The sequence below is a fragment of the Octopus sinensis genome, linkage group LG7 (assembly GCF_006345805.1).
Source record: "Octopus sinensis linkage group LG7, ASM634580v1, whole genome shotgun sequence".
Taxonomy (NCBI): Eukaryota; Metazoa; Mollusca; class Cephalopoda; order Octopoda; family Octopodidae; genus Octopus; species Octopus sinensis.
Genome location: NC_043003.1, coordinates 21,198,899 through 21,216,958, shown reverse-complemented (window position 1 = coordinate 21,216,958; position 18,060 = coordinate 21,198,899). Strand labels below are relative to the sequence as shown.

At 37.3% G+C, this 18,060-nt stretch overlaps 1 protein-coding gene across 2 annotated transcripts in view; it reads right to left on the bottom strand.

The window, feature by feature from the left end:
- The window catches only part of LOC115214118 (probable protein S-acyltransferase 23), a 246,604-nt gene extending 229,644 nt beyond the window's left edge, over positions 1–16,960 (bottom strand). The window contains exons 1-2 of one of the 2 annotated variants that reach the window (XM_036504612.1): positions 16,623–16,960; positions 16,244–16,592 (exon numbers count right to left, since the gene is read on the bottom strand). In XM_036504612.1, the coding sequence (XP_036360505.1) occupies positions 16,244–16,592; positions 16,623–16,878 (605 nt within the window). In that variant the 5' untranslated portion in view covers positions 16,879–16,960. Of the gene's footprint in view, positions 1–16,243 lie in introns of both variants that reach the window. The other variant, XM_029783180.2, reaches the window with a different exon arrangement.
- Between the last annotated feature and the right edge of the window lie 1,100 nt (positions 16,961–18,060).

The window sequence follows — 18,060 nt, the reverse complement described above, 5'->3', positions numbered from 1 at the left end:
AGTTAAACGGCGTTTATCAGCATTTTCAAAAATTTGAATACAAAGAAACATGATGGATAATATAATCTTTTCTACTCTAGGCACAAGGCCCAAAATTTTAGGGGAGGGGGCCAGTCGATTAGATCGACCCCAGTACGCAACTGGTACTTAATCTATTGACCCCGAAAGGATGAAAAGCAAAGTCAACCTCGGCAGAATTTGAACTCAGAATGAAAAGACAGATGAATGATGGATAATATAATGGTCAGCAGATGTAAGAAGAATGGATGATGTTGTTCTAGTCAAGGGAGATAATGGGTGAGAGCTCTTGTATATCTGGTTAAGTTACTTCTTATTTGTGTGCAGGTGTATACATTTGTTTATGTACTTGTTTGTTTGTGTATATGTGTGCACATGTGTGCATGCATATATATGTAAGCATGGAAATCACAAAGGAGGCATTTCAAGTTCAAAATAGTGGATAAAATTGAAAAAGTCATAGAAATTTTGTTAGCGCAATAATACAAGTTCAATTCGATTTAATCTAGGATCTGCTGTCAAGGTATTGATAGTTTATTCAAAAGATCTCAGGAACAAAATCAAAAACAAAGAAAAACAGAAAAAGAAAAAGAAAAGAAGCACAAACAATTTGATTTATGCTGAATATCAACTAATTCAACAAATCCCATCTGACTCAAGCAAGCATGGGAAAGTGGACGGCTAAAACGAAGATGATGACGACGATGATGGTGGTGATGATGGTCATGGTGATGTTGATGAATTTTTGAATATTTTGCAAGAATTTTGATTTGAAATCATATGTTGGGTCATATGAAAAACCACCATTTCTGGGATTTCAACATACATAGGCGTATGAGTGGCTGTGTGGTAAGTAGCTTGCTTACCAACCACATGTGATTCCGGGTTCAGTCCCACTTCATGGCACCTTGGGCAAGTGTCTTCTACTATAGCTTTGGGCCGACCAAAGCCTTGTGAGTGGATTTGGTAGACGGAAACTGAAAGAAGCCCGTCGTATATATGTATATAAATATGTATGTGTGTGTTTGTGTGTCTGTGTTTGTCCCCCCAACATCGCTTGAAAACCGATGTTGGTGTGTTTATGTCCCCGTAACTTAGTGGTTTGGCAAGAGAGACCGATAGAATAAGTACTAGGCTTACAAAGAATAAGTCCTGGGGTCGATTTGCTCGACTAAAAGTAAAGGAGTTAAAAAAGAAGAGTAAAAGAGAATACATATATTAAATATGTGATATTGGTCATGTTTACATTACAGAAATACTCCTGTTGCTTAATTTGTATTTATTCTGCTTGTGCAATGCAATTTTAAATCAGCAAATAGTTTTACAGTGTACATACTTCAGACTAGTGGTTCTGATTCCATTCAGAATTGAAGTGAGTGCATAGCATTGATAACCTGCAAAAATAACGAAATACTGTATCTGCAATGCTTGTCTTCACTTTTGAGGTGGTTTCATTTCACCTAGCTTTTTATGCATGTTGTGTTTCCAACACTATAATCTTTCTTGAACGAAAACCACAGCTCCTGGCATTTAAATAACTTATATACATTAAACGTGTGATATTAAGAGTGTTGTATTTTGGAAGAGTAATATTAGTTTTAAATTTTGGCACAGGGTGGGGTGGGGGTTAAGTTGATTACATCGACCCCAGTACTCAGCTGGTACTTATTTTACTGACTCCAAAAGAATGGAAAAGAAGGTTAACCTCAGTGGTATTTGAACTCTAATTGTAAAGATGGGTGAAATGCCATTAAACATTTTGTGCAGTGTGCTAACAATTCTGCTATAAACACACACACAGGTTGTCATTCACTTCTTATTTTCATTTATATTCACAGAAATTTTTGCCACAATTTTCCCTGTGAGTTTCCCAATCAGTTTCGGTTTTGAGTTGTTAAATTTTAAAACCCATCAAGAAGGCCACCAAGCAAAGCAAAAATAAAAATTTCTGAGAATATAACTGAAAACGAAAAAATAAAAAAGTGTATCACAAATCAACTTTGAGTATGTTTATCAGCTTTAAGAAGGCAACACTTTCAAAATGTACTAAATACACACTCGAATAATCACTCCACTACATACACACAAGTTCAGTCAAATACATCTACACACACATGCACAAACACACACTCACACATTTACAGTCATTTGCCTGAATAATTTCCTTTCTTTTCTTTTTGTGGATTTTGGGTCATTAAGTGTCACTGAATGATATATATCAAAGCAGGTAAATACACTGATAGTGGCCCTTGACACTGGATCTCTAGATAATATTACAAAACCATACAAATTAGGATTATACATTTCTGTATACTGAGATCTAAATCAAAAGAACATGCTGCAGCTTGTGTCATGGAAATATATAACACAACTCACCTACAGTGATACATATATATATATATATATGGATTTATATATAAACATACACATGTCTAAATAAATATATATATATACACATATACATATATTCGATGACTGGCATCTGTGCTAGTGGAGCACTAAGAATACCATACTAGTGTGATCGTTGCCAGAGCAACAAGCTGGCCTCCATGCCGATGGCACGTAAAAAACACCATTCAAGCATGGTCGTTACTTGCACCACCTTACTGGCACTTGTGCTGGTGGTACGTGAAAAAACATTTGAGCGAGGTCATCGCCAGTGCCGCTGGACTGGCTCCTGTGCAGGTGGCACATAAAAAGCACCATTTGAGCATGGCCATTACCAGTACTGCCTGACTGGCCCTCATGCCAGTGACACGTTAAAGCACCCCTATACTCTCGGAGTTGTTGGTGTCAGGAAGGGCATCCAGCTGTAGAAACTCTGCCAGATCAGATTGGAGTCTGGTGCAGCCATCTGGTTCGCCAGACCTCAGTCAAATCGTCCAACCCATGCTAGCATGGAAAGTGGACGTTAAACGATGATGATGATGATGATGTATGTATATCATCATTATTTAATGTCTGTTTTCCATACTGGCATGAGTTGGATGGTTTGATTTGAGCTGGCCAGGCAGAAGCCTATACGACAATACTTCTGTGTCTGTTTTGGCATGGATTTTATGGTTGGATGCCCTTCCTAATATCAATCATTCCGCAGAACAGGTAGACTGCTTTTTATGTGGCATCTGCACAGCTAAGGTCAGTTTTGGTATAGTTTTTATGGCTAGATGCTCTTCCAAATGCCAACCACTTTGCAAGATAGATAGATAGATAGATAGATAGATAGATAGATAGATAGATAGATAGATAGATGGATAGATGGATAGATGGATGGATGGATGGATGGATGGATGGATGGATGGATGGATGGATAGATAGATAGATAGATAGATGGATAGATGGATGGATGGAGATATATATTGTTATGTTTTGGGAAGGACATTTTATTCTTTATGCCAAATAAACACAAGCACTATACACTTGCTATTCACCTCAGCTTTATTATTGTTCTTATCTTAGTGTCCCCTGTCTGAAATCTTTCATCGCACATTTTGTGACCTCTTCAGCAACTCTCCATCCCATGTGTCTCCTCCTGTCCTGTTTCATCCATTCTGTCTTTCTATGGTGTGTATTCTTACCTGTGCAATTTATTTGTTTGTGCATGCATGTGTTTTGTATGTGTGATTTTCATGTTTGTATATGGGGTTTATGTGTGTATGTATGTGGGTTTTGTGTGTGTTTGTATCTGTATATTTGTATGTATATGGGTTTGTGTATTTACACACACACACATCTCAAAAGAAAATGGACACCCTTCATTATAACATTTTATCCTTGTAGACACTACCTGGTGCTTCAAACTTATTAAAGTATTATGCGCAAGGCATGTTTACTAAATACTAGATTAAGTATTTAAATGCATCAGAAGATATTTTGTTCCAAGAAATAAATCTTTCAAAAATGATGTAGTGTCTATATACATATATACATACATACATATAAATATATATATATTTATACAAGTATGTGTTTATATATATATATATATTTATATATAATATACACACACGTTCATATATATATGTATGTGTGTATATATCGCTATGGGTAGGAAATGTTCTGTACTTCCATGAGGCAAGCTGTGGCATGTATTATTTTTATTAAGATCTCGGGAAACATAAATGTATAACAGCCATTTACGTATCATACTGAATGTAATATACACCATTGACAGACATGTTACTGCAGTTTTACATCTAAGATGAATTTTTTTATTGATATACTAGTTTTAAAGATTCAATATATATATATATATATATATATATATATATATATATATAAAAACTTACTTGGAGAACAGAAAGGAAACGAAACGACGTGAGGGCGCTCATCATGCAATCATCATCATCGTCGTTTAACGTCCGTTCTCCATGCTAGCATGGGTTGGACGGTTCGACCGGGGTTCTGGGAAGCCAGAAGGCTGCACCAGGCTCCAGTCTAATTTGGCAATGTTTCTACAGCTGGATGCCCTTCCTAACGCCAACCACCCTCGTGAGTGTAGTGGGTGCTTTTTTACGTGCCACCTGCACAGGTGCCAGGCGGGGCTGGCAAATTTAATAAATAAAATATATGCATACATACATACATATATGTATATATACATGCATATATAAATATATATATATTTATATATGCATGTATATATACATGTAGATGTAGGTACGTACATATATGTATGTATGTATGCATATATTTTATTTATTAAATATATATATATATATATACACATGATAGGGTGCTTAAAAGTTCCTGGCTTTAAGATTATCGCGAAAGGCCTGGTTGGGGGCCGAACCTTCTGAGTTCTTTTACAGGGCTTTGGACAACTGAAGGGCCACTGCAATAAGTGTGTGAATCTGAGAGGGGAACATGTTGAATAAAATCATAATTAACTGATCCTCCTGTATTTTTTTTTATCCAAAGCCAGGAACTTTCCAGCATCTCCTCCATATATGGGTAGCTATGTCAGCATGAAAAGCAGATTTGAAATTATGATGATGACTATGTTTACAGATAAAGCGCAGGTATTGCTGTGGTAAGAAGCTTGCTTCTCAAAAAAAAAAAAAAAGTCCTGGGGGTTTAGTTGTTCGACTAAAACCTTTCAAAGTGTAGCCCCAGCATGGCTGCATCCAGCAGTAGAAACCATACCATATCGGTGAGCTGGCAGAATCATTAGCACGACGGGCGAAATGCATAGCGGTATTTCATCTGCCGTTACGTTCTGAGTTGAAATTCTGCCAAGGTCGACTCTGCTTTTCATACTTTTGAGGTCAATAAATTAAGTACCAGTTATGCATTAGGGTTGATGTAATCGACTTAATCCCTTTGTCTGTCCTTGTTTGTTCCCATCTATGTTTAGCCCCTTGTGGGCAATAAAGAAATAAGAAACCATACCAAATTGGGCTGAAACCTGGTGCAGCTCCCCAGTTTACCAGTTTGCAGTCAAACCATCCAACCCATACCAGCATGGAAAATGGATGCTAAATAATGATGATGATGATGATGATGATGATGAAGATGAACATGCTTAAAGACAATTTGCTAACCGACCACATGGTTCCAGGTTCAGTCCCACTGCGTGGCATCTTGGGCAAGTGTCTCTGCTATAGCCCCGGGCGACCAATGCCTTGTGAGTGGATTGGTAGACGGAAACAGAAAGAAGCTGTGTATATATGTATATATATATATATAAGTGGTGTGTGTATGTGTTTGTCCCCCCAGCATTGCTTGACAACGAGCTGGTGTGTGTTTACGTCCCCGTCACTTAGCGGTTCGCAAAAGAGACCGATAAGATAGAATAATACTGGGCTTACAAAGAGTAAGTCCCGTGGTCGAGTTGCTCGATTAAAGGCGGTGCTCCAGCATGGCCGCAGTCAAATGGCTGAAACAAGTAAAAGAGTATATATACATATCAGAAGGAGATGAAAATTTATCTTGGCGGTGGCTAAGGAAAATGCCAGATACGGTTTTGTCTTTTGGGCCTTGTCAATAATATGTACATGCAGCCAGCCTAGACGTCTGTTGACCGCATTATAGTAAACAGTAAATGATACATTTACTAGCACAGCAAATAGCCATCAGGCTGAATAAATAATTCATACAAATACACACACACACACACACACACACATATACATACATATATGTTTGTATGTAATCACATGATCATTCATATAGATATATATATATGTATATATGTGTGTGTGAGTGTGTATATATATATATATATATATATATATATATATATGTACAATGTGTGCTAAAAGGTTCCTGGCTTTAAGGGTATTGCGAAAGGCCTGGTTGGAGGCCCAATCTTTCGAGTTCTTTTACAGGTTTATGGGGCTTAGGAAAACTGAAGGACCACTGCAGCAAGTGTGTGAATCTGTGAGGGGAATATGTTGAATAAAATCATAATTGACCGATCCTCCTGTATTTTCTTTTATCCAAAGCCAGGAACTTTTCAGCACCTCCTCGTGTGTGTGTATATATATGTGTGTATATATATATATATATATATATATTCTCATCATCATGATCATCATTTGATATTTAGCTTCCCTTCCACACTGGCTAGTTATAGAAAACACACCTGCAATATTTATTTCAGTAGAGTATATTCATTGCAGTCGTGCTCAGCAGAAGGACAGAATGATCTTTTTTTATGAAACCCTTCTGCATACTTGAATTATGAATGATAGTAACCTCATTACTGCTGTTGACATTTTACTGGACATGTTTAAATAACACCAGGAGGCCTTCTGTAATGTTGCAGTAAAGAGGAAAATTGAGAGTTTCTATGTGACAATCTGTAGCAGCTCAAAGTGACACAGTAGTGGAATACAACTGGAGATAGAGATGAAAAAGTTAAGGGGCAAGCTTGGAATGATTGTAAGGAAAGAGACTCCAGAACAAACTGTGAAATTGCTAGAAGGGAAGCTATATGTCAGGTATACCTTGCAAGAAAGGATGCAGAAATAAAGAGGTTTGGATGCCATGTAATATGAGAAACCGAGGATAAGGCAGTGAGCTGGCAGAATTGTTAGCATGCTAGGCAAAATGCATGGCAGTATTTTGGGTGTTCTTACATTCTGAGTTCAAATTCCACTGAGGTCAACTTTGCCTTTCATCTCTTCAGGGTTAATAAAAATAAGCACCAGTTACGCACAGGGGTTGATGCAATTGACTCATCCCCTCCCCGAAAATGCTGGCCTTGTGCCAAAATTTGAAACCAATATAAGAAACAGAGGTGTGAAGCTATGCAGTATGTTAGAGAATATCAAAATGTTGTTATGGAATGGTAACAGCACAGTTGTTCTTACTGATGCTGAAAAGAAAGAAACATGGAAGTGCTCCTATGAGAAGCTCATGAATGTATGGAATACATGAGACAAAGAAAGTCTACCCCAAGCAGACCCAACAGAGGGACCTGCCTTTCAAGTTGACAGCAGTAAGGTAGATAAAATAATTAAGGCAAAGAAAGCACCTGGTCCATCAGGAATTATTGCTAAAATGCTTACAAATTTGGTATGGTAGGGTACAGGCTAGTTGCTACGATAGTCAATGCACAAGAGAAAAAGGAAATCACAAAGATATCAAATTGTTTGATGGGGTTTTGAAAGTTATGGAAAGAGTTATGGATCAACTGACCAAGAAGAGAATTAACTATGATAAAATGCCACGAGGAAGTACAACTGATGCCATTTTTCTAGTAAGATAACTGCAAGATAAGTACATAGCAAGGAATAAAAAGCTGAACTTAGATAAGGATATTGACAGAGTACCTCTTCTAAGATGTCAGCGATCATGTAGACCCTTTACATCAAGAAACCCATTCTGTTCTGACCCCTTCTTTCATACTTTTACCCTTCTCTACACCTCATCTTCTAGCATAAAGCTACCCTTGCAAGATTCATAGTCTTGCAAACTGCATGACAGTCTCACTAGTACTGAAGACAAGAAAAAGCACACTGACATGGTTGATGTTAGGAACAGGGCCGGATTAAAAGGGGGCCAAAGGGGGCAATTGCCCTGCCCCCCCACCTCAATAACAGGGGCCCTCTTAAGAAGGATATGCAGAACTCAATACAGGAATTCTCTCCCCCACCTCTCAGTAATCTTGCATGCAGCAGCTCTTTTTCAATAAACAATTTTTTAAATTGTAATTGATCTGCCTTTTTGATAAATAACCATAGTTCTAATCACATTAGAGACACCAATTCATTCAATTAAAAAACAGTTAACTCTCCAGTCCCAAGGCAGCTACTGTTCCCTTGGGAATTAATTATCGCTGCTTTTGAGGCACTGACAGAGAAATGGTAAATGACAAAACACTCCTAAAATGTATGTATGTATTTGTGAGTGTATGTGTGTTTGTGTGTGAGAGGCAGAGTATGATTATATAAAGATAGATAAAGTGATTGATAGAAAGAAGTTATTTATTGTCTCTAGTTTAAATTCCTTTCAATGCATGACTGAGCAGTGACCTTGGCTTGACCACTTGTAATTAAAGACACGTGTGCACATACACACACACACAAACATGTTCACACATATATCGTTGTTATAAACTTCATTATTTCAGTGAGGCATTGAAAACTGGTCTTATTTTACAAAACAGAAAATAAGTAATGAATATATTCCAAAATTTAAAATTAAATTTACTTTTAATTATAAAATTACACTTCCCAACAGCTCAAAACATTCTTTTCAGCTTTAAAATTATTGCTTTTATGCTCACATGTTTCTCATTAAATCGACTCTTGTTTCTTTTTTTTTTTTTTGATATTTTTCATCACTTTGTCAAATACTCGAAATAACTACAGATGAGTGGGGCAAAATGAGTAATTATGAATTTCTTATTATCTTCTTATTGTCTTTTTGAAACCGTTACATTGCAAGTATTGCCTCACCATTTTGTACTCCTGCATCATCTTTGGGAGTAAATATTGGCTACCATAGTTGTTGCTCCAGTCAAGAAGTTTTGAAACAGGTAACAGGTACTTTTTTCAAAAAGTTTTCCATCAAATTTGACCCAATTGTAACTGAGGTTGCTAATAAAGAATCTAGATAATTTTTGGTGCTTAACAATCGAAATTCTTTTCTCTGTTGGATTACTGTCGATTTTGACAGTTTTCAATTTTGAAAATCTGATGTCGAAACTGGGGCAAAATGAGCAATGACTCATATCAATAACTTCTCTTTAATTGTATCATGCTTAACTATATCAGGAAGAGAGCCACTCCTGCAGATTGTGAGAAAGCTACAGAAAAATTCAATTTTTGTTGAATTTCTGAACTTTCTGGTGTCTAAGTGTGGACATTGATGTGTACAAGTTTTTTTTTTTTTTGTTTTTTTTTTTTCAAATGTAATTCTAGTGAATTAAAGAGGCAGATTTAACTTAGCTTGTCTTACTCATTTTGTTCCATCTGAATTTGTCAAAGAGAACGGAGTCGATTTTCTGAGTCAGTGATTTGAATATGTTATAGTGTTTTTAATGCACTTAGAGAAGGTCATTTGCTTAGCTGATGTAGATTTTGTTAGGTAGTGAAGATTTATAAAAAATATTCTTATTTCTCAAAAGTGAAAAATGCAGTAAATATTACTCATTGTGCCCCACTATCCTTACTGGAAACTGGAAAAGCAAACTTTCGAAATATTTATTACTATGGCCGGGTTCCAGCCTAGGCCACAGCAACAAAGTCTACCCTCCACACTTCTTATTTCTTTATTGCTCACAAGGGGCTAAACATAGAGGGGACAAACAAGGACAGACAATGGGATTAAGTCGATTACATCGACCCCAGTGCATAACTGGTACTTAATTTATCGACCCCAAAAGGATGAAAAGCAAAGTCGACCTAGGCAGAATTTGAAGTCAGAACGTAACGGCAGACGAAATACTGCTAAGCATTTTGCCTGATGTGCTAACGCTTCTGCCAGCTTGCCGCCTTTTTGGTGCATCATCACTGCCTTGAGGTCCTAGATATATTCCAGGCCAGTGTTTGCAATCAAGTTGTTGAAGTGTGACAACATTTTCTTCTTACATCACCATGAAGAGGCTTCCACAAAACTAATTGGATGTTTCCACCTCTGGGTGGTGCATGCAGTGATCAGGTAGTCACAGCTCTCTTTGCCTGATCATCTTGCTAACTTTTGGCAGGTCTTCATAGTGCTAGTGCATGCATATACAGCTGCATGCGTGTGCACATACACGCGAGTACTGTCCAAATCTCCGACCAATCACATACAGCTAGCTGGCATTCAATTGGCGTATCAAGTTTCAGGCATTTTGATTGGGTTTTGGATAGAAAATTCACAAAAATGTCACTTCTATTGATTTTTTAATGGCTTTGCGGTGTGACTGGGGAAATGTAAAGATGTGCACGACCACCCTTGGACGGTTTTGAATGGCCATAGAAAGTGCGAGCCCTCTAACTGAAAGATTGTGGATTTGTATAAAGGATACACACACACACAGACATTTTGCTGTTTATATATATAGAGATATGTTGCTACCATTTCACATTTAGGACCATTTGTAGCATCCTTGTGTAGCATCCATTTAGCCTGTTTGATAAAGTTTCATTGCCATATAATAGCACTGATTCAACAGCTGTAAGGAAAACTTGACTTTGATTTGTCTGGGCAAATTGGAGTTCCAAATTTGCTTTAGTTTGTGGCAGGCTGTCCATGCTTGTGTCTTCCTGATCTTGATGTCTGCTTCCAAACTGCTCACCCAACCACCTAAGTACTTGAAGTCTTGAGCAACATTCAATTTGGAACTGCTCAGAGCAAACAGTTCAGTATCACTTAATTGGTTAAAAGACATGTATTCTGTTTCCTTGACATTTGTATGCAGTCCTATTTTAGTAGCTAACGTTTCTACTCTGCTGAACAGTTGTTGAGCTTGATCTGTTTTGTTAGATATGCATGCTATATCATCGGCAAAGTTTAGGTCTGTGATGGTTACTGCTGGTACTATCCATGATCTTCGCTGGTCTATGATGAAACCTAGGTCATAGTCACTGCGGCATTGCATAATCCAATATAATTACAAACAGGTAAGGTGCAAGTGTATCTCCTTGTAGCACCCCAGCTAGTATTTGAAAGAATTCAGAGTGCCAAGAACAGATTGAAAGAGGGAAAAGCTGCTGGCCCTGATGGAATTCTCCTTGACGTTACCAAGAGGTGCAGTCTGGATGAAATAATGCTGAATTTTGTGAGTAAGCTCTTGCAGAACCTAGAAAGTCCAGATCAGTGGTTCAAGATTGACTTGATGCCAATCCCAAAGTCAGAAACCTCAGCAGTGAGATTAACTAAAGAGGAATTGCACTGTCCAATATCTCACTCAAAGTCATCAACCGAATGATCTTCAACAAGATTCGATAGGTGCTTGATAGCCATCTGAGACCAAATCAACACGGATTTAGACCAAGGAGATCCACAACATTTCAAATCTTAGCCCTGAGGCATATCACAGGAGTTAAATCAAGACAACTATCAGCCATTATAACCTTTGTGGACTTCAGCAAAGCATTTCACAGCATGCATCGCTACAAAATGTTGAAAATCCTTTGAGCATTTGGCATTCCAAAAGAACTAGTTCTTGCCATTGCAAAGACCAATGAGAAGACTAGAGCTTGTGTGTTGTCATCTGATGGAGAAATGAAATAACTGTCCTATATATATGTTAGAGTTTCCCCAATTTTGCAAAACAATGAAGTTTTAAAAAGCCATGTCTTTTAAATGTTTATCTTCCCCACCACACACACACATTGTGCCTTTGGAACAACAAAACAACTGCTAAAATGATATATCTTCTTTTTTCACAATTTTCTGCCATTTTATCATATTCTGCATTGTACTTTTCAAAATGAAGGAGAAGTCAAACACAGCAAGTGAATGTGTGAGAAAAAAAATCGAATTTTTAGAAGTGTATCTATAGAACGCCATTTTTAGTTGTTAGTAAACTTTCTCTTCTAACTTGTCAATTACATGCAATAAACAGGTTTTGAGATTTAAATTTGCTAATTTTCCAACATTTTAATTCTTGTATATGAGGCGGGTGGGGCCCACCGAATTTGAAATCCCTCATGCTCGTTTCATGGTTTTCATCCTTTCAGTGTTGATAAATTAAGCACCAGTTACGCACTGTGGTCAATGTAATCAACTTAATCCCTTTGTCTGTCCTTGTTTGTCCCCTCTATGTTTATCCCTTTGTGGGCAATAAAGAAATATGTATATATGTATACAAATGTAAATGCATATGTGTGTACGTGCGTATGTATACAAATATGTATACATGCATATATATATATATATATACACACACACACATACATATACTATATATATATATATATATATTCTTTTATTCTTTCACTCTTTTACTTGTTTTAGTCATTTGACTGCAGCCATGCTGGAGTACTCCCTTAAAATGGTTTTAGTCAAAGAAATCATCCCCAGAACTTATTCTTTGTAAGCCTAGTACTTATTTTATCGGTCTCTTTTGCTGAACCAGTAAGTTACAGGGACATAAACACACCAGTATCAGTTGTCAAGTGATGGTGGAGGGACAAACACAAACACATAAATACCTACATACATATCTATATACATAAAACTGTAGTTGTGTGAGTGTCTGTCTCCTACGATTTAGATTCCTAACTCCTCCCACATTTTGCGGTGCAGTTTAACCAAATTCGGGTATCTTATAGTCGTGATTAATATCGAGCCCGTCTGACTATTAGCGCGCGTCTACGATGAGTCTACGATTTTAAAAATAATTTAACATCATTTTTTATTCCATTTTAATGCATAATTTTTTGTGTGTCGATGGCAGCGGAGTTGGCGTCCACGCTCAAACACCTGCACCTGTGTTTGCTTCTCCCCCTTCTTCCCTCCGTCGTGAAGCTGTGGGGAAGGGAGTTTAAGGAAATCAACGTCGTAATGCGTTGTCAAGGAGACCAGCGTTCTTTTAGAACAACGACTTCATGGCTTGAAGACACCAAAACAGAAATGGCTAAGAAAGCCCGAATTGGCATCTATAAAGGAAGTAACTCTCTAAAAATGCTTATATAGTTATTTCCCTTACAAACCCGAGCAACGCCGGGCGATACTGCTGGTATATGTATAAATGATGAGCTTCTTTCAGTTTCTGTCTACCAAATCCACTCACAAGGCTTTGGTCAACCCAAGGCTGTAGTAGAAGACAGTTGCCCAAGGTGCCACACAAGTGGAGCTGAACCTGGAACAATATGGTTAAGAAGCAAGCTACTTACCACACAACCATGCCTACACCTATACATATATATATATATTCTTTTACTTGTTCCAGTTGACTGTGGCCATGCTGGAGCACCGCTTTTAGTCGAACGAATCGACCCCCAGGGCTAATTCTTTGTAAACCTAGTACTTATTCTATCGGTCTCTTTTGCTGAACAGCTAAGTTATGGGGGATGTAAACACATTAAGCAATAGTAGGATGATGAACACAGACACACAGATATATATATAAAACTGAGAATGTGTGTCTGTCTGTTTGTCTGTGTGCATTGGTAAAACTTGAGAACTACCCAACAGATTTCATTCAAATTTTACACATGCCTTATTTAGAGTCCATGAAGTGTCATGAGCCAAAAAAATTTTCAGCTTCTTGCCTAATGTGAGCCTAGAGCAATCTGTTATCTCTTAGAGTTTCTGTAAAGTGAAACAATAACATCTTTATTAATATTTTCATTATTATATGGTTTCAATACGTATTTATGTACATGTTTGTATAGGTATGTATATATATATGTGTGTGTGTGTGTGTGTATTTATATCTTTGTATATATATGTATATATGCATCTATATATGTATATGTATGTATGTATATATGCATCTATATATGAATGTATATATATATATATATTTGTGTGTATATATATGTATATATGTGTACACATACAAGTGTAGAAAGAAGACTCGTATGTGTGTGTTTGTGGTGTCTGTTTTTGTATCCCCACCATTGCTTGACAACCGATGTTGGTGTGTTTACATTCCCATAACTTAGTGGTTTGGCAAAAGACACTGATAGAATAAGTACTAGGCTTACAAAGAATAAATCCTGTGTGTGTACGTGTTAGTATATCTTTGTCTTGACACTTTGGGCTAATTGTACACTAATGTCATTATACAAAAATAGTAACGTTTGTTTGCAATCTCCCGTAGAAACATTGTGCTTGGAAATAGCTGAGGGCAGGTGACAGGAAGAGCACCTTGCTGTAGACAATCAGCCTCAAAGAATTTTGTCTGAGTCATACAAGAAATGAATATTGAAATGGTGATGATATATACGTGTGTGTGTGTGTGTGTATATATATATATACATAGAGAGAGAGAGAGAAGCAGACAGATAGACATTGATTGATAGACAGATAGATAGATAGATAGATAGATAGATAGATAGATAGATAGATAGATAGATAGATAGATAGATAGACAGATTGATAGATAGATAGATAGATAGATAGATAGATAGATAGATAGATAGATAGATAGATAGATAGATAGATAGATAGATAGATAGATAGATAGGCAGACGGAGAGATATACAAACAGAAAGACAGGCAGGCAGAAAGATAGATACATAGACAGACCAGCAGACAGAGAGATGGAGAGAGTGAGAAAGAGACAGATAACAGATAGATAGCTAGACAGACAGATTGACAAATAGACAGACAGAAAGATAGATAGACAGACAGATTGACAGATAGATAGGCAGATAGATAGACAGACAGGCAGGCAGATAGATAGACAGAGAGACAGATAGATAGACAGGCAGATAGATAGATAGACAGATAGACAGACAGATAGACAGACAGATAGGCAGACAGATAGATAGACAGACAGACAGAGATAGATAGATAGATAGATAGATAGACAGACAAGCATATATGTGTGTATGTGTGGATGGATGGGTGGGTGTTTAATATGTAACTACACGTATGTGTAGGTGTATACACTCCCTTTCATTTACCGTTACATGGACACACACTAGTGTATATTATACCGCATATATTCTCAGTTTCGTGTACACATTTCTATGCATAAATATCATCTATAATGACTTTATACAACATATGATTCATGGTGTAATATATGTGTGTATGTGTATACATTTATTCATAAATGTGTATATACGCGTGTACACTGAGTTTATATACTAATACATACTATGAATACAAATATACATGAAGCAACATCTATACACACACACATACACACGTGCGAATATTTGCCATAAAATGAGCGATTTTATAAACCAATGTGTACATAATAGTCATACCCACAAATCTCTCTCTCTCTCCCTCTTTTTCTATATATATATATACATATATATGTATGTATGTATGTATTTATGCACACACACACACACACTAAGTATACATACTATCATACACCACAGTGAATAACCATATAGACGAGTTTATAATACATATATATTCATATATTCATCCTAAGGGACAAAATCGAGTATCAAAATAAAGATTTTCTCGGCATGATAGAAGAATGAGAAATACATTATTATTACAAAATACACGCGTTATTTAGTTTATGGAAGGACATATATACATTTACGTATATACCGCCTTTACATACACGCACTCATAAATACATACACATGTGCGCGCGCGCGTGTATGTATGTATATATATATACATATATACACAGGGCATTGACCACATGATCATATATATGTGTGTGTCCAACCATATAATAAACCTGTAAATTGAGATATTAGCATTATATATTTATATCTAATGATAGTTATATGTGTGTTGGTGTGTGTGTATATACACACACACACACAACAGATACATTTAATACGAGCTGTAGGTATTCTGACATTTATATGTTAATATTTATACAATAGATGTATGCGGGTTTAGGTATCTTCCAGGTCAACCCTGATCGAGGAAAATCTTATATTTACAAGTATTCAAACCGTGACAATCTCGTCCTTTTTTAGCGGTTGGGAGTGTATTAACTGATATTGTACTTCCCCATTTTTGAGGACGGGAGATTTGGCTGGTATTTCTAGGAGATCGACTGAACGCACAGAAGATCGCCCGCTATATATATATATATATATAATATATATATGATGTGTAAATGTATATTGTGAGTGTGGATATATGTGTTTAGGAAGTGTCTATATGTATATATATACTTATGTATACGAACCCATTTTTGATAGCATCGAAAATATGCTGTGCTCCGTAGTGGTCCAGGAGTTCGAAGTTGTCCCCACTGCCGGAACGGTGGTGCTGTCGAGGTGAGGTAGCCTCTGCCGTATTTTGTCCGTAGTAACGACGGTCCTGTTGATGATTTTGGTGCTGCTGTTGTTGTTGAAGGTGACGATGATGCTGATGCTGATCGACGGGCAGTCTGTTTGAAGAACTGGAAGCACCGTCTCGTAAAGAAGACGATTCCGGTAGCGATGTAATGATGGAGTTGACTGCTAAAGAGGAACCTTGACTATCGCCGCCACCGCCGTCTCCACACCGTTCGTCGTCGTCGTTGTCGTCGCCGTAATTGTGGTCGCCCTGGTCGTCGTGGTAGTCGTGGTAGTCGTGATCGTGATGGTGGTGGTGGCGGTGGTGGTGGTGACGGTCTTGCGCTTCTTTTTGGCTAAGGTTGTACGTTGTTAGGTTTGGAGAGCTTTGATGATATTTGGGGTTGTACTGGCGGGAGTGGTACTGGACGTGCTCTTGTTCTGGATGCTGCTGGTGGCGATGATGTTTGTTATGATTATGATGGTGTTGTTGTTGCTGGTTGTGTTGAGCATGATGTGTATGAGAAGCGGCTGCAGCCGACATGTTGTGTTAGGTAGTGGCACCGACATGGGCCGCCTGCTTAATACTCACTCCTTTCCCTCTCTCATTACCTCTGTATCTATCGTTATCTCTCTCCCACTGCTCTTCTCTCACTCTCTCTTTATATCTTTATATCCCTCCCTCATCTCTCTCTCTCTCTCTCTATATATATATATATATATATATATATATATATATATATTTATATATATGGTTGTATTTATATAACTCTCTGTCTTTCTCTTTACAACTCTCTATACCCCGCCTTATTGCTTTCTCTATAGCGCTCTACTTTCTCTCTTTATATCTCTCTACCATCTCTCTCTCTCTTACTTATACTCTCTCTTTCACTCCGTCTCTCATTGTTCTTGTCTCTCACTCTCTCGCTGCCTGTTGAAGAGTTTCACTGAAGTCAAGTCAGAACAAATGTGCTCAGTGAGATAGAGATAAATAGATAGAATAATTATAGGGTGGATTCAATAAATAAGAGTGTGTACGTATGAATGAAGGAAAGGAAAGAAGGAGAGAGAACGAATAAGCGAAAAGCGAGTGTCTAGGAGAAAGAAAGACAGTCATTAATTGAAGGAACGAAGAACGAAATGTGGAAACGAATGAAGGGAGAGAAAAGATGAGTGCATGTGAGTGTAAAGAAAAGACAGCGGAGGGCTGGGTTTTAAGGGTATGAGGGTAAAATGAAAACGAAAAGCAACGGATGGAGGTTGGGTAACTGAAAGACAATGATATTCTGAGAAAGTGTGAATGAGGAAAAACAGTTTAAATGAAATGAAAAAGTGAATGTGAGAACGTGAATGTGCGATGAATGAGTGAGAAATATAGTCTACAGGGAAAAGAGATATGGGAAAGGTTACTAAGGAAGGAGAGAGAAAGGGAAAGAGAGAGAGTGGAGAGAAAAAGGGGTGGAGGGTAAGCGAGAAAGAAGAAAAGAGTTAATAAAGAGGTAAATAGTAGCAAGGAAGGAAGAAAAGAAAAGAAAAACGTAATCGGGCGGAAGAATAAAAGATTAAAGCGATAAAAAGAATGAAGTTTTGCAAATGGAACAACAAAAATGTCTCTATAAATGATGTTGTTTGAGAACGAAAAGAAAGCAATAGTTTAAAGGCTAGTAATGAATAGATAGCTGTTATTTCTAGCATTGCCCTCCGTCGCCCACACGGATCAGTTCCT